This window comes from Lottia gigantea (genome assembly GCF_000327385.1).
Source record: "Lottia gigantea unplaced genomic scaffold LOTGIsca_5, whole genome shotgun sequence".
Classification (NCBI taxonomy): domain Eukaryota; kingdom Metazoa; phylum Mollusca; class Gastropoda; family Lottiidae; genus Lottia; species Lottia gigantea.
In genome coordinates, this window is record NW_008709715.1 from 299,412 (window position 1) to 322,694 (window position 23,283).

The 23,283-nt window shown below is 33.2% G+C and overlaps 3 protein-coding genes across 3 annotated transcripts; 1 reads left to right on the forward strand and 2 right to left on the reverse strand.

The window, feature by feature from the left end:
* Positions 1-1,300: 1,300 nt before the first annotated feature.
* On the forward strand, positions 1,301-6,272 carry LOTGIDRAFT_228901 (hypothetical protein; the record flags this gene model as incomplete). The annotated part of the gene is made up of 7 exons (XM_009061731.1): positions 1,301-1,373; positions 1,785-1,994; positions 2,425-2,679; positions 3,295-3,372; positions 4,060-4,205; positions 4,693-4,799; positions 5,210-6,272. The coding sequence occupies 7 exons, from the start codon at positions 1,301-1,303 to the stop codon at positions 5,385-5,387; spliced, it is 1,047 nt and encodes a 348-aa protein (XP_009059979.1). The 3' UTR covers positions 5,388-6,272.
* Positions 6,273-6,393: 121 nt separating this feature from the next.
* On the reverse strand, positions 6,394-10,588 carry LOTGIDRAFT_228902 (hypothetical protein). The gene is made up of 2 exons (XM_009061732.1): positions 10,520-10,588; positions 6,394-9,900 (listed from the first exon to the last, which is right to left on the reverse strand). Exons 1-2 carry the CDS (start codon positions 10,522-10,524, stop codon positions 6,399-6,401), a joined length of 3,507 nt encoding a protein of 1,168 aa, XP_009059980.1. The 5' UTR covers positions 10,525-10,588; the 3' UTR covers positions 6,394-6,398.
* A 2,692-nt stretch (positions 10,589-13,280) lies between these two features.
* On the reverse strand, positions 13,281-16,610 carry LOTGIDRAFT_182816 (hypothetical protein; the record flags this gene model as incomplete). The annotated part of the gene is made up of 1 exon (XM_009061733.1): positions 13,281-16,610. A coding segment is annotated over exon 1 (3,180 nt), but the record flags the coding sequence as incomplete, so codon positions are not given.
* Positions 16,611-23,283: the final 6,673 nt, after the last annotated feature.

A 23,283-nucleotide genomic window follows, 5' to 3' on the forward strand; every position in this document is an offset into this window, starting at 1 on the left:
GAGTTTCAAGTTTCAATATTAAAGCTTAATAGGGAGTAAGTAGTAAACCATGATAGTTTAGTCTTCATTAGGCTCTGTTGAGCATAGTGATTACCTAGATACAATAGCACACGTTTTATCCTTATGTAAACCAGGTTTGTTTTTGAGTAAGTTTAGTGTTTAGAAACCACATATATTAATAGTAATTTGGGGGGCTATATAGGATGCATACCAGTTTCATTTAGTTTTTGCACAAATTATGCCAATTAGCATTTTGTCTTTAAATATATCGGTACCAACTAATCAGATCTCATTTTCACTTTTCACAACAAAATCAGACAAAATCTATCCTTTTTACAATTCCACTAAAATGTACAGCTATCACTATTAAAGGTTTTCTAATGAATGTTTGAAGACGTTACTAAACAAAATATGCTTGTATATCACAAAACGCTCTTCAACACACTTAGTTTTAGTGGAATTGCAGGAATTGTTAAAGCAATGGTAGACATCAAACTGCGACAAAACATATTAAGCTGCTCATGTCATTTCAGTAATTTAAAAGTCTATAGACCGTTGGTAATGTCACATCGACACACACAATAGCTTCTTACACAAGGAAATGTTCTATTTTTCATTTTTTAGTTAAGATATTATGAACCTAAAAATAAACTGCATAACATCTCAAGCCCCAATAATCAACAATTAAGGAGATCGTCCTTACTCCCTCTTAGCGAAGGTCTAAATATAACTTGATTTCATAACCGTGAGTGTCCGTGAGTATATATTTATTACGTTGTTTTGCTTGGTATAGGTAGGTATCAATGAGGTTTATTAAAGCTCCTTGGTTGGTACTACCGTGAAATTTGTCATCGTCAAATAGTATTATTTATAGTAAACAATAAGAATTAATATAGAGTGAAATATGACTTCAGAAACTTCATAAATTTGGAAGAACATTGGTGAATAGTTTTGACTGCTCGTAACAGTAGAAAATATTTTGCTTTGTGCTGGTAACCTTTAACGAACGTCTCAACAATTTGTTAAAACATTATACATGTTTTTGGGGCATTAATTTGTTGTTGAAGTGGAAATGAACGAGGTACGGTATCCGCTACGGCGTATGTTGTGGGAATGTGGATACACTAGAATATAGAAGAGGACAATTGTATCTGAAATGTACCCCGCGTATGTGCTTTTTATATTTCCTGATACATGTACATGTATATCGATAGTTACGATAATATCACATCGAGCACCATACCTAATCTAATCCTACTTTAATCTGAAAATTTTATTCACAGTTGACTGGCTTACCGTGATGAAGAGATTTATAGTAACAGATACCTTTGTTGTCCTTTTATTAATTCTGACGGTTGTTAAATTATCAAATGGTAAGTAATAAATAATTATACAAAAAGTAAAATTAAAATTTAATTATATTATATCTTTATACTGTAAGATGGGAAAGCATGAGATCGAGAGATTGAAACCATTGGAGAAATTGGCAGGTTCATCTTCAAATCCACTGAATTTAAAAATCAAAATAACTGTTCAAAATGGTGGTACTATTTCGTGCGATTAAGAGTGTCAACTATTGGCTTTTTCTTGTGAGAGAAGTCGGGAGCAGAAAATGACCACAGCAGGCTTCTATAAAACACATATAAATCGATCCTATTTCCCGCCACCAGAATTCTTCCGACCACCATGTGAAGATGTTACTGGCGAACACAATGACTCTAGAGAACACGATTCCAATAAACCAGCATAATGATTATTTTGTATTTTATGTAATGATATTCCAGGTATTAAAAGTTCTACATGTCCAAGATGCGATGAACATAACTTATCATGTCCAAGTGGTCAACAAATTGACATCTCATCTGCTTATCACGGTTTTACACTAAAGGATAATACATGTAAAGATTGTAAAGAAGAATGCTGCAAGTATTATAAAAATGATTGCCTGGAACTTTATCAAGGTTTGGAATACGGTCCACCTATGAGATGTTGTGGTAAAACAAAATGTACTCTGAAAGGTTCCGTCGGTGATCTGAGTTATTGTAAACGGTACAAAAACTTCGCATATGAAAATATTAGCTCCTATTCTGAAATAAACTATAGATGTATTGATGGTAAATATGGATTTCTTATTATTCAATTAATTCAATTCAATTGAAGATTACCCATGATGGATTCAACAGCAACCATGACATCAGGTCTTCTAATCTTGAAATTGATAGAGTCCAGGTCCCACAAGTTGCTGGCTTCAGTTGAACATATTTGTTTACATATTCTACAGGTTGACCTTACCCGACCGTTAAGTTGTACATCATTACATTATAACTCGTGAAATATTCGTTCCACTCAATAACTTTAGGTTTGATAACCATGACATAACTTTTGATGTAATCTAATCTATTACAATGTAATTTTTATTTTCAGAACCGACAATCAAACCATCTGGTGATTCAGGTTGGAAGGAAATGAGCTCCTTACAAGTGGTTATTGATGGAATGAAACCTAATTATTGTACCTATTCTATCGTTTCTTATCTTTATAACTTTTTCCAAACTAATACAAAAGGCACCAGCTTTCGAATTCATCAGAATTTGATGAAATCCAATGTTCACTATTCTGTGATAGGATATTCAACATTTACCACTCTGCCTAATACTGATGTCTACATTGTTGTATCCGGTAAGTATAATATAGGGGCGTTTCGTTCATTCGTCTAATACCTTGACTTCATTAGGCACTATTCCTGTATCACAGAAGTTTGTAGGCCTGAATAGGGCCTAGAGCGATTTCATTGACAACAAGTTATTAATGATGACAAAGTATTAGAGGGATTTCGTAATGGGTTGACATTGACATTAAGCAGATATTAACATTAGCAAGAGCTTAAAGATGGGTTCTAATGACTTGCAAAAATACCATTAATTAGCTAAATTAGAAGAGAATTACCAGCAGAATTCCAATAAGTGACCGATCAAGAAAGGTCAAAGTCTTTTTTGTTTATCCAGACTGTACATACACGAGCATTTATTGGTTAGAACTCTTAATAAAATGCCATTAGAATACGAATACATGATATTTCATTATGAACACCAACACCAATCAAACAGTTTGCTTAATTTGACACTAAAAAAATAAAGAAACCTATCTTTAATTATATTTCACACTTTAGAAGGAAAGTTCAATACTCGATTATGTTATTTACATGTATACCAAAAGTGATGACGATCTATTATAAGAACATACTTAACTTGACATGGTTTGAGAGATATTGAAAGGAACTCTTGTCTTTTTTAGGTTATAATAGATTACACACATACGATTCTGGGCACATAATTACAGTAAAATATAGATGTAGTGATGAATTTAATGAAAGTAAGTATTGAATTATTATTGTAACTTTAATCTTATTGAAACCTAATCATATGATTTAATATCTGCATGCGAGATCGGATGAACTAAACAGAAATAAATGTGTAACTGTGATATTATCACTATGCTGCTAATTTCGTAGACGGTAGAGTTTGGCAATTCCAGAACACTTCACTCACCCCCTGATGAAATTAAATAAGATGGTTTTTTACATCCTCCTTTTCTGAATCTGATTAGCCTGACGAGACTCATTTTCATAATATGAATCATCATCCCCATTGTCAAATATTATTAAAAAAAAGCACTGAATATATTGTGTACTAACGACCTAAAGAGATTTTCTAAAATTTTTATGTGTATGTGTAATTTTTATGGGACACTGATAGCATTAAATTGCTCCATTCCAATTTTCAGTCAGACGTCTGCGGTTTCATTAAAACTAAGTGTTGCTAATGTGATAAAGTAAATTTTGCGATTAGTGACGTCATCAAACACTTAGTTTTAGTGGAACCGAAGACGCCGGATTGAAAATTGGAATGGAGCAATTTGATGCTATCAGTGTGCTCGATACACCTACAAAACCTTTTAAAAACCCATTAAGGTCCCGCTATCCTTTCAATGCTATTTTTTTTACAATTTTTGACAATCGAAATGAGGACATGTTTCATAAACGTTCTTAAAATATTCCAGGTGCAATCGAGTCAACGACTATGATTTCGGCACAAACTACGGAAAGATTTATGTTGAATGAAGTAACTGAAGGTAAAGAAGATTTCCTAGGAGAAGAAGCCAACAGTCAAACAAGAGAAGAATATGATAATGCTCAAATAAAGGGTATTGGATAATTACTACTTGATTAAATAAATCAAATATAATAGATTTCGGCGTTCAAATTCAAAATGCCAGTTTGATTGATAACTTACCTTGCTGATAACGATCCGTACCGGTTTGATGAAAACGGGCCATCGTTGCGGTTGAAGACAACACATTGGGGTTTCAACATTGCTGAAAATTATAATTTGTACGAGGTCCAAGGATTTTGTGTTTCTCGTTAACAGATTGCAGTTTTCAGAACGTTGAGTTTTTCAGCTTTCAATTTCAAATCGCAAGAAGAAGCTAAAATTGATATTATTATATTTCGTTACCTTATAATGGAGAAATGACCAAATTTTTTGTGTCTTTTGTCCTCTGCATGTGTAATTTGATCAGCTCTTAAAAAACAATCGCACCACCGTGTGATTTGACTAGTTCTTTTGCAAAGAGCAACGTGCAGCTTGAAAGCAATCTTCGGAGCATTTTTCTGATGTTATTTCTTATCTAGGCGAAGAAAAAAATGAAAATGTTCTTGTGGGCAGTCTTGTTGGTGGTGTAGCTGGTTTGTGTCTAGTTCTTCTGATAGTTGCTTTTATCATCTTTATTTTTAAGAGAAGGTAATGAAGCAATTAAACTTCAACAACTATGTTGTTTGTTTTAGGCTGTGAGGACCGGGCATTTTTCAAGTCGGTTTTTGTATTTTTATGCGGTAAAATGATGCACATTGTGTATAAATAATGATACGAGGACAAACCCAAATGATTCGTTACGATCAGAATAATTTAACGTAGATCTTGCAGATTTTCAATCCACAATTAGCAATTTGTCATTAATTTCTGCTTCCAGACAGAATTAAAAACTCCCAACAAGAGAATTCAAATGTTTTAACGTAGTTTAGCAAACTTTCAGTCGTGAATACTCAAATGACCAATTTTCTACATGGACATAAAAACTTTAGAAACATTGGAAACGTTCCACGATGTCCATAGGTATCTTAAAGACATATGATTTATTTTTTCCTTTCCAGGCCAAAACAGAATGAAGTGGGGATTAACGGTTTAGAGAATCCAGGTTATGGTGCTGACAACATTTCAACAGTGGTACCACCTGGTGAGATTACCATCAATAACAATAACTCTACTGTGGAATATCTGCGTGATGATGTTCGGTTTGATACTCTTCCTAATATTAGATATATAGAATAAAATATTACTCCAGAACCTAACCAGTCTGCACCTTAAGTATAGAACACTGATTCAAATCGGTTGCCAATGATAGAGTTACCCAAGAAGGGTTCATGTATGCCATGCTGAAAAAGTACTTATTGAGACAGCAAGCGTGTAAACGATGTACATGTACTTTTTCATTTAACCCCGGTCTATATTAATAACCAGTGTCTTCTGACATGTTCTGTCTGTCAGCAATCTCAAGCTTGAGGATTTTAAATCTTCGCATTTTCTATTACAGCAATTTAATGTTTATACTTTATTTAATGTATGTATTAATCTAATTCTTAATTTATGTTAAGTGTATATATTCATAAATTTAGCGATTAATGTGAGATATTGATAACTGCTTTATTGGATTAGAAAAACAATGTTTTTTAAAATCATCTTAACGTATTTTTAATTTATGATCTTCTGGACAATCCACCTTGATAAATTGTGCACCTATAATTATACTTAGACTTAATATATTTTGTACGATTCGTTTCGGATTAAATAAATTTGTTTTATGACAGATGGATTGTGAAAATGTGAGAGAAAAGGGTATCGACACAATTAATGTTGGAGTGTGTATCGATTAACCGAGTATATTTCGATGTTTCTATATAGTGATAAAGCATATTTCGCGATTAGTGACTTCACCAAACATTTAGTTTTAGTGGAATTGTAGAAACCACAAAGGTCTGTTTGAAAATTGGAATGGTGCAAATTGATGTTATCAGTGTCCCTGTTTATGTGTCATGGGAGATAACTCGTTACTAACAAACCAACAAAACAGAGGATGTAGCCTGTACTGTATTATTATAACTTTAATTGATTTTCTCTACTATGTGATGATGTTGAAAAAAGTCAGTAAAATACGTCAAAGGTTTTTGTTTTATCTAGTAGGTCTTAACCCTAGTATATGCCTTGGGTAGATTTTATTTTGTGAATTGCTGATCAGAAATCAATTTAGAAAAACAGAAAGCAGCAGTACACACATCGTATTTATTATACCTTATTATCAACAATATCAAATTCAATGTCACCCACATTTAAACCCTTATTGTCTTTTCCAACGATTTTAGGATCTGGCATAACAAAATACAGTTTTTCCCAAAACCATGGATCCCCATATTCAACATATGTTCGTCTTTTCAGTAATAAACGTAGATCGGGATCCAGTAAATCGTCATCAATCTTTTCTTTCAAAATAACGATCAAATTCTCGGCATGTTCCGTTAACATAACGTGATGTGCAGTTTGAAATTCAAATTTACACCAATCATCTTGTAGAAAACTTTTAGATACAATTAGGATAGTCTTTCTGCTGTTATCAACAGCTTCTACAATACAATCGGCTTTAGATTCACCAACAGGAAAATCTCTAAAATTTAAACATAGTTTGAACTTTTTCTCATTTTCTAGTTTTTCAATCAATTCGTGTACAACGAAATTCTCTTCGTTTTCACCAAAACAAATAAATGCGTCATACGTAAACTCGCGTTGTTCTTTGGCAACATCAACTGGTACTGGAAGACGAACACCGAACTTATCATAAACAATAACTTGTATAATCCGTCGTTTCCAGATCAGAACGATGCCTAACGTTATAAGAAATATGGACAATAATGTAAGTCCGATAATGGTACCGATATACCTGTTATCATATGCAATCACTTGTCTTATATTAGTGTTATTAAATATTACAGTGTTATTTGAACACCAAGAACGATAATCGAAATCTAAAACTTGAACCTGGTTATCATCCAGTGTTATATTAGCTGGAATGATTGTTTCATCTGGCCATGAACACGTCATGTCTGAAATGTCGGATATCTTTAAAGCGTTTGATACTATCACATCTAGGAAAGAGTCCATAAAATCACACTCGCAGCTCCAAGAATTATGTGAGAGAGTTACGTTCCCCGATAAAGAATACATAAATTTTAATGATTCCACGCTATCCAAATCGTTAGAATGTAAGGTTAGAGATTTCAAGGAATTGAGCTCCACAAAACTATCCTGATATATTTTGACTACATTGTTATTATGAAGATATAGTTTCTGTAGAGATCCAAGCCTGCTGAATATTCCAGATAGGATAACAGTGATATTGTTATCATTGAGATATAGAGTGACTAGATTTGTTACTCCATCGAAGCAACCTGTTGATAGACTATTGATATTGTTATTATTCAGATATAGATGTTCGAGCTGTGGAAGAGATGGAAATGAATTATTGTCAAGCACGGTAATGTTATTACTAGATAGATCAATTGTGGTGGAATCCGGTGGCAACGCCGGGGGTATGGTTGTTTTATTCTTGTTACGACACATTATCTCATTTTTCCGGAACATCTCTGTGGCTTTTCTACAAATACAATCCACTGGACACCAATAAGCACACGAACACTTTCCAGTACCGGCAAATTGGCAACAAATACAATCCAATGGACATTCAAATTCATCCTTCTCATAAGAACACACGAATTCCGTAGCTGGATAATCCGTTAATCTAATCAAACCTGGTCCTGGATTCTTGCAATATGTTTCAGTTAAGTCAACAAAAGTTGGTAAATACCGATATTCTGTAGGAAGCTCAAAATCGGGAAGTGTCAACACCTTAAGCCATTCCATATTACAGTCGCATTGAAATTCATTAAAACCAATGAACACAGTCGGTTTGATTTTAGATGTTACCCACAAGCTGATAAAAGGAACACGAGTTAAATATGGATAATTTCCCTGAATACTGAGAGTATGTAATTGAGTTAACTTTCTAAAGATATTACTAAAATATGAAATGTGATTATATGAAAGTTCCAAGCCTACCAAAGATGACGGGAACATATCTGGTAAAATTTTAGATAATAAATTATTGTCTAAAAACAGAAATTGTAACTTAGTAAAATACGAAAGTTCATCATTGAGTGTTCTTATCTTGTTATTATCCAACCTTAACAAGATTAATTCGGACAGGTGTCCCCATGGTGTGGAATAATCAGGATGTTTTTCGATAAACTGAATTAAATTATAAGAGAAATCCAGAAATGTTATTTTTGATGAATCCTTCAATAATCTCGACGGTAAAGCCGTGATGTTATTATTACGTAAGCTCATACCTAGTAAGGATTTTAAACCATTAAAAGTATCTTCAGCGAGGAAGGTCAGTCGATTGTTCTTCAGGTCCAGATGAAGAAGCTGTTCGAGCTGCACGAAAGATGGTAAAGATTTCATACGGTTGTTATTCAGAAACAAATTCTGCAGGAAAACCGAATCGTTGAAAGTATTATTTTGTAAGGATGAGATTTTGTTATATGATAAATTTAGCATTCTCAAGTTTGTCAAGTCGTCAAAACTTTGAGAAGAGACATAAGTAATTTGGTTTGATGAAATGTCCAAATGGATGAGACTTGGTGGAGTTATTGCTCCTGAAAAGATGCTTCCAATGTTATTATATGATAAATCTAATATTTTCAAGTGTGTCAGACTATCAAAGACTCCTCTTCTTAACAATCTGATGCTATTCCGGGAAAGATCCAATACTTTTAGCTGTGTCATATTGTCAAACGTCGCTAACTGAATATCTTTAATATTAAACGATACTAAGGTTAATGATACTAAGTGTGTAAGAGATGATATGTTACTCAAGATGTTGCCTTCCGGTGCCACAAAATTCCTTAGTTCCAGTTCGACCAAAAAAGGAAACGTTTGTAAATTTGAACTGAAGATCTGGCCATTTCCGTAGAGTTTCAAGGTAGTTAAATTCGTCAAGGTATCCATCGACGAAATATCACTGTTTAAGGGAGTTTCGGATAAATCCAAAATTTGCAAGGACTCGAAGTTGTGGAAATAATTAATATCAATCTCAGTAGACGGATTGCGAGAAAATCTAAATGTTTTCAAAGACAGGGTACAATTTGACAGAACGGGAAGTCTGTTTAACTCATTATAACTAAGATCTAGTTCAGATAAAACACTATTTTCTCTTTCACATTCTGCTTCAAACGATCCGTAATCAGCAAGTTTATTGAATGAGACATTGAGATAAGATAAATCCACAATGTTAGATATTTCCGGAAATGACGTAATGTTACAATTAGTTATCTCCACTGATTGTAACGAGGAAGAATTCATCCTTAATGTTGCGTTTTTGATTCCACAATTTCGGATTGTTACAGCTTTCAATGAAACTATATCAAAAGTATAAGATTCAATGTGATAAAAATGACACTGTTCAAGTGAGAAATATGTGAGATTGGTGAATTTATCAAATAAACTGTTTGATATGGTTTGATTTTCTGATAAAATACACTTTATAATGAGACTGTTGATGGTTTCTGGTAAATTGTATATTGTATTTGATAGTTGATACACATCACAAATCGCTGTTAATGTACCATTTCCATTATCTTGACAATGACATTCTGGATTATCCGTGCACATATTTGCCGAGTCTGGTAGACATACTACTGGAAGAATCAGAGTTACCAAAACGGTAATCAGTACCCTAGAAAAAATTACAACATACGTAACAGATAGAGTGTTTGATTTTTTAAATGGTTTCCAATTAAATATCTTGTCAAACATTCATCATTAGACTTTGTTCAGCATTTGCGTCAATTCGTGTGTTCATTCAAAGAAAGAACATGCAGTCAAAATACCCATACAAACGTTTACAACCACACATAAAATCTCTGTCCTATCTGGGACTGTGCAACGTACAACTTGTCATATTTTAAGGTGCCCTCATAACATAGTGGTTACCAGTTGCGTATAATGAAAGTGGTCACGGGTACAGATTGCAACTCACAACTCAGTTGTTACTCACAACCATACGCAACTGATGATAGGTATGGTGTGAGAACCCCTTAATCAATATTTGGACATTCGAAATATATAGGTATAAATTTTTATTCAATTGTGATGTGTGCCAAAACAAATTCTAAGTTAGTGTCGTTCGGAACATGGCAAATTAAGAAACGTTTAATCATTGCAGTGACTCTCTTATTCATAATAGTTCTTGCATACGAACAGAAGAACACTAATATTTGACATACTCATATCTTTAACTGAATTAAACCTATTATATTAATAGCCTTCTAAACATAGTGACAATTAAAACTCACCACATTCTTTCCGGTCTTCCTTAATAAGATCTGTATGTATCCAGAACGCTTTAAATCCTTTCAGAAGCAAACTGTCTTTTATAATGTCTTGATCAAGGACAGAATTACACTGGAACTTGTTATCATGATATCCTTGTTTATATATGGTTTCACTGCCGCGTATTATTATCAACCACTTCAATAAATCTGTCACTAATTTCGACATAAACTAGCGATTACCGGAAACTCTTTAATGAATCGATCGAATCTGATTTGTCACTTCTACGTTTTAAAATATCAACTTGATTTCTAAATAAATTTTTAATTAAACTAGGTGTTTACATTACATTGAAAATGTCAAATATCTGAACAACGCCTTATCTCTTCGTCTCTGTTGTATGAATTACAAAAATGTTCATTCACATGTCCATTGAAAAAATCCAAATGATAACATAATAAATGTATTATCCAATCTTTATACAACCGGCAATTAAGATAAGAACATAAAAAAATGTCTGTGCATCTGTTCTTGTTTTTAATATTAACGTCCAAGTGAAGATAAGTCAAGGCCTGTACTTTTATATCACGTTGTCCATATCCTAGGAGCCTAATTTAATGTCAAAGTGTTACTAAATGTGTCCAAGATAGCGAGAGGTCATGTAAGTTATCTATGGATATATACACGACGTCGTAACTTTATCCGGTAAACAAAATGATGTCACCGAGGACATTCGTATAGGCTACAGTATGAACTAAATACTTTTAAATAGGTCACCTTAGAGAATACCACATGGATACTAGAAATAAAGAACAAAATACATAGAACATAGAAAATGGAAACTGTCAAATAACACGTTTACTTGTACATCCTTTTTACACTTTCAATAACATTATCCTATTATCCTATAACATACTATTGTGATGAAACTTTTACAAATTACGCAGTCAGATAAACATGTTTTATACGATTTGCAAAATATACATCAAACGGCTGACTCTTTGCTGACTGAATTACAATGGAGTGAAACTGAAATTCTTGAATGACAATGAAAAGGGGGCAATAGTTCACATCTGTATATCAGTGTCCGAGTTCAAGCCGATTGAGATACATTCTTACGAGGTTAAGGCGATTAGTTTATCTTGGTACGGATAAAGCTGAATTAAATTTTATAATTAACCATTGCAGGAAATCATGACTAATTTCAGTAATTCATTTATCTTATACCTACCAAAGTTGACACTTCCGATGATATATAACACGGTTTATCATTCAATGCAGGATAACCAAAATCATTTGATAGCCGATTATATCCGTAAAACAAATGAAAGTATCATAGTTTTAAAGAATATATACGGATATGCATGTCAGATGACATGTATTAGATATTATGTGACAGTTTTAGTTTGAACTTGTAACTTGTAAATATTGACACACCCAGTTAAACGTGAACTGAATTTTGATTTTTGAATAAAACCGTGTAATTTGAAAAATTCTTGGGAATCACACCATTCCGTAAGACATGACGCTACTAAGCAATTTGATTTGCCATATCTTCGAAGAGTTAAAAATAAAATGAAATATCAGCAACTGATGGGGTAATTTAACGTTGAGCCCCTCTCCATAGGGATGATTATTAAAGCCCGGGTCTAAAAATTCATAGCTGGTAGCCTTACTTTCTCGTACTGATACCATTTTACGACTGGGTCTGCCAACTCATGGCACACAGCAGATTGTTCACAAGAATATGTGTATATGCCATTTTATCAATACCACAGGGCTCTGTAGCAAAGTCTATTAGAGCGTTGGGTATTTATATTTATTTTGCTTGCTTACGTTGAACAAATGGTGATCGTGGGTTGTAATAATTGCCGGCGTATGAAAGTCAGATAACATTGAAGAAGATACGATAATCCGGGAAAGGTCAATTCCAAGAGGTGTGGCAAAGAACCAGCTGATAGAAAGGGTTCTCGTGTACTAAAAAATACAATTGTTTCTTTCTTTCTGTTAAAGTTTGGTTAAACCTTCTTTGGTTAAAGATGAATTCGCTCTTTCCAAAAGAAAAATGAAAAAACCGAACAATCTGATAAATAATTTATTAAGGACCAGTAGGTCACGAGAGGAAGACATAAGACAATATAATAAAATCATACAAAAATCTAACAACACGAATAGAATATTTGAACAATTTAATACTTGAAATGGAAGACGCTGGATATCTATTTATATGCATTGGTTAACAAACGACGAATATGAAATATTTGGCACAGAGTTATTTAAAGGAATGCATAAATCTTTCTATGACAATAAACCTTTCGGCTACGTAAGAGATAAGCATTTACTATATATACTTCTAAAGACGTCTACACTACAAATGGCAAGAAATGGAACATTATTACAATGCATATAATTTCTAATATTAATCGGAAAGAGATGAAATAATATGGAATAAGATGAAGTATAGCACTTTATTTGATGCTCTTAAACCTTTAAAATGGAGTTGGATCGTGAAGGCGGTGGATTATTAGGGATCGGTGGTGGAGGAATATAACGATCGATGGTGTTTGGGTTTATAGGATTGACTTCCTCATAATGTCCGGATGATGAATTATAATCTGAATTATGCAATGATTCTATTGTCTGATAATGGTTGTTTAACGGTACTTCATAAGCATCATCGTTACCAAGATCTTCAGTTATAACACTTATTGTTCTACTAACTCCATCCATTGGAAGACGCTCACGTTTAATGGTACCATTACGTTCTAATAATGGTAAACACGCGTTAGGCATAGCGTAATAAAGTTTATCCCAAAACCAAGGGTCGTTAAATTTGAGATAAGTTCTAGTTTTGAAATAAAGTTTTAACTGAGAATCGAGTTTATTTTGATTAATATCGTGTAGTAAGACTATAATTAAGCGGTTTTTCTTCTCTGTTAAAACTTGATGATGTGCTGTTTGAAACTCATAGCGACACCATTCACTTTGCAAGAAATTATCAGAAATAAGCATGATTGTACGTTTACTACATTCTATGCTGCGCACAATAGTTTCTGCAATACAAGCACCGACAGGGAAATCTCGATAATGGAGACAAAGCTTGAATTTCCTTTCACCATGTTCCAATCGAGGTGCTAAATGGTCTATCACAAATTTCTGGTCTTTGTTACTATACGATAAGAAGGCATCAAAGGGTCTCTGAATTTCTTCGTATTCGTCATCGGCATTATTATGAACTCGCCATCCATACTTAATAAAGCACCAAACTTTGATTAAATCTCGTTTCCAATAAGCAATAAGAAGAACACCTGCTATTATTCCTGTTGCAATCGAGATGATAATCAAAGCAGTTATATGAATATCTTTACCGATGGATTTGGTTTTGGATATGGTACTGTTTATATATTCGGTTTTATTCAGACCACATTGCTTTTTAACTCTTTCATCCAAAAGAGAAATGCTGTATTGAATATCATCCGACTCAGCTCTTTTGCGGGCACATTTGACGTTACTTATATCTTTTATTCGACCAGAATTGGTTGTTACAAAATCACTAAAAGAACACACGAACTTGAGTCCACAAGACCAAGGATTTCCACCGAGAGAGAAGATTGTTTTATTTGATACGTTGCTCACAAAATCTAAAGGAATGGTATGTATTGAGTTGTTTGCGAGGGATAACAATTTCAATGCAAGTAAATCCTGAAACGCAGTTTTTTTAATGGTCTGAATGTCATTATTATTAAGATAGATACGTTCCAGTTTATTGAGAGCATTAAATGTAAACGATGGAATTGTGTGCAATGCATTTTCATTTAAGTAGATGTCAACTACATCGTTTAAACCCTGAAATGATGCATTACCAAAGTAACGAACATTGCTGTTATTTAAATAGATAGTTTTAACATTGTCTAATCCAATAAAAGCACCATCGGGAATAGATGTAATATTATTTCCATCTAAAAGTAACTCGGTCACTGCTTTCGGGATAGATTCTGGTACTGACGTAAGGTTACGATTCTCACAATGTACTTTATGTATATTAGTTTTATCATCCGACATAAGACAAGAACAAGACTCGGGACATTGATATTTACAAAAACACTGTTCGACACCACAACACGGGCAGTTATATTCACATTTCTCCCGATACGAACATAAAAAATGAGAACGGGGCACAACACGGAATGGCTTTGGATCGGAGTCGTAGACGGTAGTACACAACACTAACACAATGTCCACAATATTGGGATATAGGTCAACATTTCCTGCGTCACCATCCATTACTCCTTTAAGCCAGGACAAAGAACAGTCACAACTGAGCGGATTGGCACTAATATAAAAAGTTGGTTTGGGATGAGCATTTCTCGAAATCTCAACAGACAACACGGGTAACGAGGTTAAATTATTAAAATCTATTCTCACATTTTTCAGCTGATGCATTGTTCTAAATGTAAACGGAGCAATATAGTTGATAGCATTTCTGGATAAATCGATCTTTTGAACTGAATCGGGAAACTGACCACGATAAACTTTGGTAATAAAATTGAAAGACAAATCCAGTTCCATCAGATTAGGCAAGTTGCTTAAAACGGTTACCGTTTCAGTCAGTTTATTAAAACTAAGGTCTAATTTTAGAAGGTTCTCTAATTTAAGAAACCCTCCAGCTGAAATATCACGAATATCATTATCAGACAGACACAAGGTTTCCAACTTACGACAATGTTGAAACACACCATGTGGTATATAATCCAATTGATTATGACGAAGATTCAGGTCTGTCACCGCTGATAATCCATAAAAGGTGGTAATATCCACAGCACTCAGATTGTTATGACTTAAATCCAAAATATCCACTGATTTCATATCATGAAAACTTGGGTACACTGTTAACGTATTATGGGACAGATTTAAAGTCCTTAATGCCGGAAGTGCCACGAACACTTCCGGTTGCAACGTAAGTAGACTATTCTGACTTAAGTCTACTAGTTTCAGTTTTCGCAATCCTTTAAACGCGGATTTAGAGAAGTCAGTGATGTTATTCTTAGATAAATCCAATGACTTGAGACTATGAACAAATTTAAATGCTTGTTTTGGAATAGATTGGATGAGATTATTAGATAAATTTAAATTTCGGAGACGATATTGGTCTTTAAATGTGAATATATTGAAATAAGTAATAGAGTTATTGGAGAGATCAAGTTCTATGAGTAAAGGCATTCTTTCCATCACTTGATTGTTTATTCTACTGATTCTATTAGAATGAAGACTTAATTCTCCCAGACGTTTTAACAATAAAAATTCATTCCAGATATTGTCGGTTAAAGAGAGATTGTGTAAAAAGAGATGTGAAAGTTTTGTATGGTTGGCTATTATGCCTTGTGGTAATGTTTCAACTGGGTTGCTACCCAAAGCTAACACTTGCAAATTTGAGCAATTACGAATGACATCTCTTTCGAACTCAGTCATCGAATTATTGCTTAGATCCAGCCACATTAATTGTGTAAGTTTATTTAGAGTATTCTGTTCGATGACACTTATATTGTTATCAGAAGACGTCAGACGTTTTAAGTTAGGAAACGAATCTCCGAACCATACCGGGATGTGCTCGATGCTGTTGTAACTGACATCAAGTACCTCTAGATTAGGAATATTATCACCGGAATCGTCACATCGAACTCCAGTCTTATCATAACTTGAAATATCATTATGTGAAATATTCAGAGTTCTAAGGGTTTTAATGTTACACAGATTTGGCATGTGTCGAACACCACTTGCGACAAGTTCTAAAAGTCTTAATTTAGGCAATGGTCTAAAGCTGTTTTCGTGTATCAGCGACAAGGATGTGTGTTTGATTGTAAGTTCCTCTAGTTTATTCAACCCAGCAAAAGCTAGCTCTGGTAGTTGACTAATCTGACAATTTTCTATTTTTAACACCATTAATTTTGGTAAGCTCCTAAACATATTATCCCAAAGCGTACTCCATTCATTTTTAATATCGTCGCATCTTATTATCAAAAATTTAGAATCGTTGCTAGGTAACAGTTCAAAATTGACACTTTTCTTTCGTAACCATGGTAATTTGCAGGTCCACAGGATTCCTTGGTCGAAGTATGTTGGTGAACACAAGCATGAAGCATCGTTGCATGTCAGTTGACCTCGACCTAGACCGGAAACAAGTGATAATAGCAATATCTTCAGGGGAGTTAACAACGCCATCCTGAAAAGAGAATATATAAATATAATTAATTTCTAATAAGATGATGGAAACGGTGATATTGATAGAAATAACATCACTTCCTTTATAACAATAATATTTACATAGAAATAAGAGCTTTATTTTGATTACCAAACCACCTGGACGTTACAGTATTTTGGACTGTGTCAATATGCAAATTCATTATTGTGTATTAATTAATCCTGTTATCCTACACATCAAGTCCGTTATTGAATACATTTTTTCCGACTAGGAATAGACTTCATGGTGGCAACTGACTATTTGAAGTTGTTTTGTTTCCTGCTCTTGCAGATTACCAGATCAAGATTTATAACTCAAATGGAATAACACAAATGTCTAAATCTGGTGGTAGACTTAACATTAACATTTAAAGGACGCAGAAAGGCTTTCAAAATACAATGAATCCAATTTGTAGACGCTAAATTTAGACTCACTATTGGAAGAGTGGGCAATATCTTTTAGGTGCAATGATCTACAGTACAATGAATCTTTAAATCAATTTTGGTCATCAGAAGCAATTGCCATGAACAATCAAGATAGATAGTTTACATATAATTCTAGAAACTAAATAATGCCCCAAATATTATCATCCTTTTGGCACTAATACTATTTATTCTATATAAAATGTTTGTCCACGCTAGTCAATTAAATTCTCTTCCTGATAGCCGTCAAAATTATTGATTTACTTAGTGTTCCGATGAAACTACTGACTTGTGAAGAAAACGGAGTTAAATATACATCAAATCAGATACATTTTCAGATAAAAAGTCAATATTTTCTCTGGTAAGGTTGTGAATCACTTTGCTGAAAATAATTAACTTCCAGCCGAATCTAGAATCTAACACATCCTTGTATACGAAAATGTGGCAGTAAGTGGTTAGAATTGAATGGGTGTGAAGAACGGAGGGGGGGTTTCTTGTGAACTTGAACAGTCTGAAGTACGTGAATCGTGCATGGGCAGAATTTGAGCATTTTGAAAATTACTATTAATGCTGAAATTAAGCAATGTGGGCGGGAAAACTAGATATTCATAGGTTCGTGTAAGTACACACTTTTACCTCTCATATACATAATATAATGATACACCAGCCTGTAATTTGTATTTTAAATGTCACAAATAATGTTCTAATAAATGTCAAACCAGCCTCCATGATTTAGAAAGCCAATTTGAGATTCTAAATAGATCTAATTCCATGAGAATATCCTGATTATAGTACTAAAAGCCAATCACAATTTGTTCAAATCATAACAGATAGCTCGTATAATCAAACTAGAATAAGTCGATGATTTTCATATCAAACCTGTACAGTTACTGCCAGCGATTCTTACAATAAATCACTTTGCTCTTAGATATATTTGAATAGCACTCCATGTGCTGTATTTAAAGCAAACAAGGTTATTATTACACTTCGATTTTCTCTTTCGATCAGTGATTGTCTATTTTTATTAGTGACATAAATACACTAATAAAATACATAAAAATCAAGAACTATATTGTACTTCACAAAATCAGAAATATTATACTACGAAATACAGAATTCAATAAATCATCACAATTTATTGAAGAACATGACATATACGACATTGTGTTAATAATAATGAAGAAAATGGATACATACAACGGCCATAATAATGATAGAATCGATGTGCGTTAACAAGTTTTCAATATATTCTAACTATTAACAAAGATTGTAGACGCTTTCCATTTTAAGGTTTGACATTTATATTTTGCAGGCAATCTAAATGAGGTTCATACGGTTCCTGTTACAGTTTCAACACTTAACATTTTTGACGTTGTGCCAGTAAGATGATGTGGTCAGTATCTTTTAACAAATATCTACAGGTGTAAAACGTTAACACGTGTGGATAGCTGCACATTCTTTCAGTTGGAGTGTAGTTTATCTAAATGGTCATGGTAAATAATTGAACTGGTAACCTATACTCGTTATCTATCATCAAAATAAATTGTTATTGAACATTTCATATAAATCATATTAATAAAAATTTATAATTATTCAAATAATGTGAACTTTGATTATCATTCAACACATCCATTTAACATCTTCATAAGATACTGATTACAAGCATCATCAACGGTCTGTTTGGTCAAAAACTCCAAACAATGTAAAAAGTCGGCATGGCCTTGGTCTCAAACAAAACAGCATTGCTCAACACACCTGTTTGAAATCAAGGTCAAAGCATTGCTATTGCAAGTCGAACATAAATCATAGCTAAAAGCAGTTCGTTGCAAGTTCGTTGATCTTAAATATGAAGCATTGTTACAGTTAAATTGACCTTGATCTCAAGCATTTTGTTATAGTCACTTTCACAATTATCTCAAACATCAAGCATTGTTACGGTCCTGTTTGACTTTGATCTCGGTCATAAAGCATTGTTACAAGGCGGTTTAATCTTGATCTCAAACATCAATAATCGAAAAAAGTATTGCCTCTTGATCTCAAGCATCAACTTGATCAAACATCATGCTTCGTGGAAAGCATAACACACCAAAGTGTTTTTGGATCTCAGGCATCGTTTTATGAAGGATTGATCCCATGTCCCTTTATCAAACATTCAAGCACTGGTAAACAAATTCCAAACCCAAAACATGAGATATAAGAATGCTACAAACCTGTATTTGTGTATTTTCTGTTAATGACATCAATCAGTAATATACACTGTATAATAACCCATATCATTTCTACAACATCTATTCTTAGAACTGTCTTCTTCTGAAACCATTCTAGATGTTAATATAATTATATTCCTTAACACACTGAAAATACAAAATACATCATGTGTTAGTTCAAAAATTGCAAATGAAAATGAGATTAATGGAGTTTTACGTCCTACGTTTAGTACGTCTGCCAGAAAACCAGATGTTTGTGAATAATGTTTTGCATCTGAACATATTACTCAAAGCGGGAAGAAATCTTACCAATGTGATGTTTTGCTGGGTCAAGTGAACTTACTGATAAACTCATACTGAAACCTTTGCACTGTGATGTTTGTAAAAAATATTTTACTACTACAAGTTTACTAAAAGTTGACGTCACATATCGTAAAGTACTTTTCGATTAGTGACATCAGAAAACACATGGTTTTAGTGGAAATGCAGAAACCAGAAACATCTGATTGAAAATTGGAATCGTGCAAATTGAAGCTATCAATGTCCCCGATACACATAAAAAAAAAATAGAAAATCTTTTTAAGTACAATATTGTATTGGTCAAAAGATGACGAAGCTGTCCCTTATATGCATTGATAATCTCTTGTTCGTCTTTCAAAACAATTCATTTTTGAATAATAATCACTCATATCGAGCTTAAATAGATGTAATTCACGTTCTGAAAGGTGACTGCAAGTTATGATGGAACATGAAAAAAAATATGAATTAATATCATGAATAATATTCATACCAAGATACAGTCTTTATATGCAGATTATATTTTAATATAACTATTGTTGAGAAATATTGGAGATGATTTTAAGTGAACAATAGATTCGGCCAATATCGCAGATGTCGATAGATGTATTGACCCGGAAACGCCCTCATCTTGTAAAGATGTTGACCAGGGCCTTAAAACTAATTACTCTCCAGAGAATCGATCTCAATTTAAAGTGGACATCAAATTCTGTCTTGTGAATATCGTGCTATAAACACTGTTTTCTTTGTTTACCATTTCCCTTTAAAGGAGGGAAAATTCACAAGAAGTTATGTTCTATGTGACGCCCTTTAGGACACGTAGTAGTATTAAGTAGTTTCTTTATAAAGTTAAACATCTTGTGATTCGTAAGTGGATGACATTCTTCAAATAAAACCATTTCCGTTATTACAGATGTAGGATTTGATTGCGTTTTCAGGAAACATACTGTCCTTTCTTTCAAAGAAATACTAACTTTCCTTCTATGCTTCTACAGTTTGTCTTTTAGAGTCGTTTACTCCTGATGATGACAAAGTAAATTGTTGAAACGTTGTGTAAAACCCATAATATTGTGTTCCGTCATTTATTCGTGAAACTTTTCGACTTTATATGAGAAAGCCAGTTTACATGGTTCCCTTATCCTTAAGACATCACTTCTCTATTCCAGCGGAACAGAAGAAATTATGGTTTTTCTACTGGACTTTCCATGATAGGTTATTACTGACAACGATTAATGGTACAATATTGTTCAATATTCATACTTGCCTCCATAGTACCTCATTTGTTACATTTTAAAAGAAAGAAAGTGATTGTAATCCATTTAGACTCATATTCTAAATGTTTCGATTGTTGAAATATCTCATTGAATGACTTGCAATGAAAACAAAGGCAGTTTGTTAAGATTATGGTCTTGTAGCTCGAGGTCAAAGGTTATAAAAATGTCAAGGTCATGATGTAATATTTATCAATTAAAGATAATTAATGAGTAGGATTAAGATAATAATCAAACAGGATTAAGTTGGATTAATGATGTTACATCACGTATTTGATTGACTTTTAGTGTTTGCATTTCACTTACCCAGTGATATATTACAGATACTTTTATGTGTGGTTTAACTAAAGACCCATGTACATGACACGTAACATAATGCACCACGCATTTAGATTATGTAAGTCTGTTATACAAAATTAAAAATGTCTGACGTGTTGCAGAGCACTTGAGATTTTAAAGTCAAGAAGTACACGAACTCAGGGAAAATAAACCTAATGATTTTCAAATCCAATGTGACTTCATTCATATAAATCCTGAGTCGTTCAGAGCTCCATTTCACATCATTGGTAATGTCGGATTGCGGACCCTAATTTATGGATAGTGACTTCGATTTGGATGTACATACGTTAGTTTTCTCCTTATGGTAATAAAGCTTTCAGCTAATGGTGTCCGAGATTGCCAAATAAAGCAAAATTTGTTCATGAAGGTCACGTGTCATTTGATGTTCGGCGAAGGTTTAACATATCTAATATATTCTGAGAACCATCGATTGCATTGAAATCAATTTCAATTTGTTTCATTGAAAAATACGCACACCTTCTTCCAGTACAAATGGCTTTATCATTATTACACTTTCCTATCCCAAATATATCCAACAATAACATTTACTTTGAATAATAAAACAAATATGTAACAATCTGGATAAACATAAATCTAGATGAAGAAAGATCGAGTCTAATCTGTTAAAACATTCACAAGAACAAACCAACATTCCTTGATCTGATAATGGTTTAGAGACAATAGCATAAAACAGACAAAGAACCTAATCTAAAGAATAACGTCTAGTGGTGCTAAAGTTCAAAGGGTTTTATATTGTTAGGCATGCAGCCATCTGGTCGCTTCCAGGATATTGGAATATTGAAATTCCATATACTGAGATTTCTATCAACCCATACAATGATATTATTTTAAGAGAGAGAGAGAGAGAGAGAGAGAGAGAGAGAGAGAGGAGAGAGAGAGAGAAGGGGGGGGGGGGGCTATGCACACTTTAAATCAGTCAAAAATTTTACGCTGAGAATATTGATAACATCGATTTTTTACATAAATATTAAGATTACTATTGTTATGTTAGAAATTCGTTTTTATCTTCACGATAGATAAGATAATTGAAGACAATTTGATAATGATTAAGGAAAACTGAATAAAACTTACATTATTAGATTTATATTCCAAGACAAAATAATTCCAAAATTAAATCCAAACTATTATTCAGCAAACATTCTTAAGTTTTATGTCTAAAATACTCCAAGACATTATTTCAGTTCTAATCATGAACTATGAGCAGTTGAAGTCAATCATGTCGTCTTTATGGTGGTCGGTGGTGCACTTGTTATCGTCTAGTCAGTGGAAGTGGAAGCTCGAGAGAGAATGTATTCACGAGGCAGAATTGATTCTTTAACCCTGTATTAACAGACGATAGTTGGGGTAATTACATTTCCTACTGGCACCAACCATTACACACTCGCTCTTATAATATAAATATTATATTATTCTTTAGTCTTATTATAAACATTGGTGAAAAACCTAGTCACGTCTCCCAGCTTGTGATGTTTAGTCATTCATCTGTAATTAGCATTATTCCATATTTTAAACTAGAGTTCATTTTAACAAGAATATTTTTTTCAGATTTACAATAACTCTGGGTGTAATGTGCACTATTCAAAATTTTCAACTGAAGTTTCTTTGAAGAAGTAAACATAATTTTCAATTCACAATAACTGTGAAAGTAATTTTTTTACTTATCATAACTTGAAAATCGCAGAATCACCTCTTTCTTGTGTCTATCAAAAATGATGAGAGTTTGTTTCTATCATCAGTAATATAGGTTTACAAATACTCACCACAATAAAACATACCCTCATTTTGATGTCGTAAAAAGCTTTGATTTTGACAATGTCCATCATTTTGCTCGTGAAATATGAAATATATTTGTAACTTATAAGCGATATATTATGTAAAATTATGCTAATTACACATGTTTTGCTTTAATCGTAGAATACATCAGCTATCTAGAGTAATTAACGCCAACAGATGGAGGAACTTTCCGAAATATATGTAGCAATATATAATAAT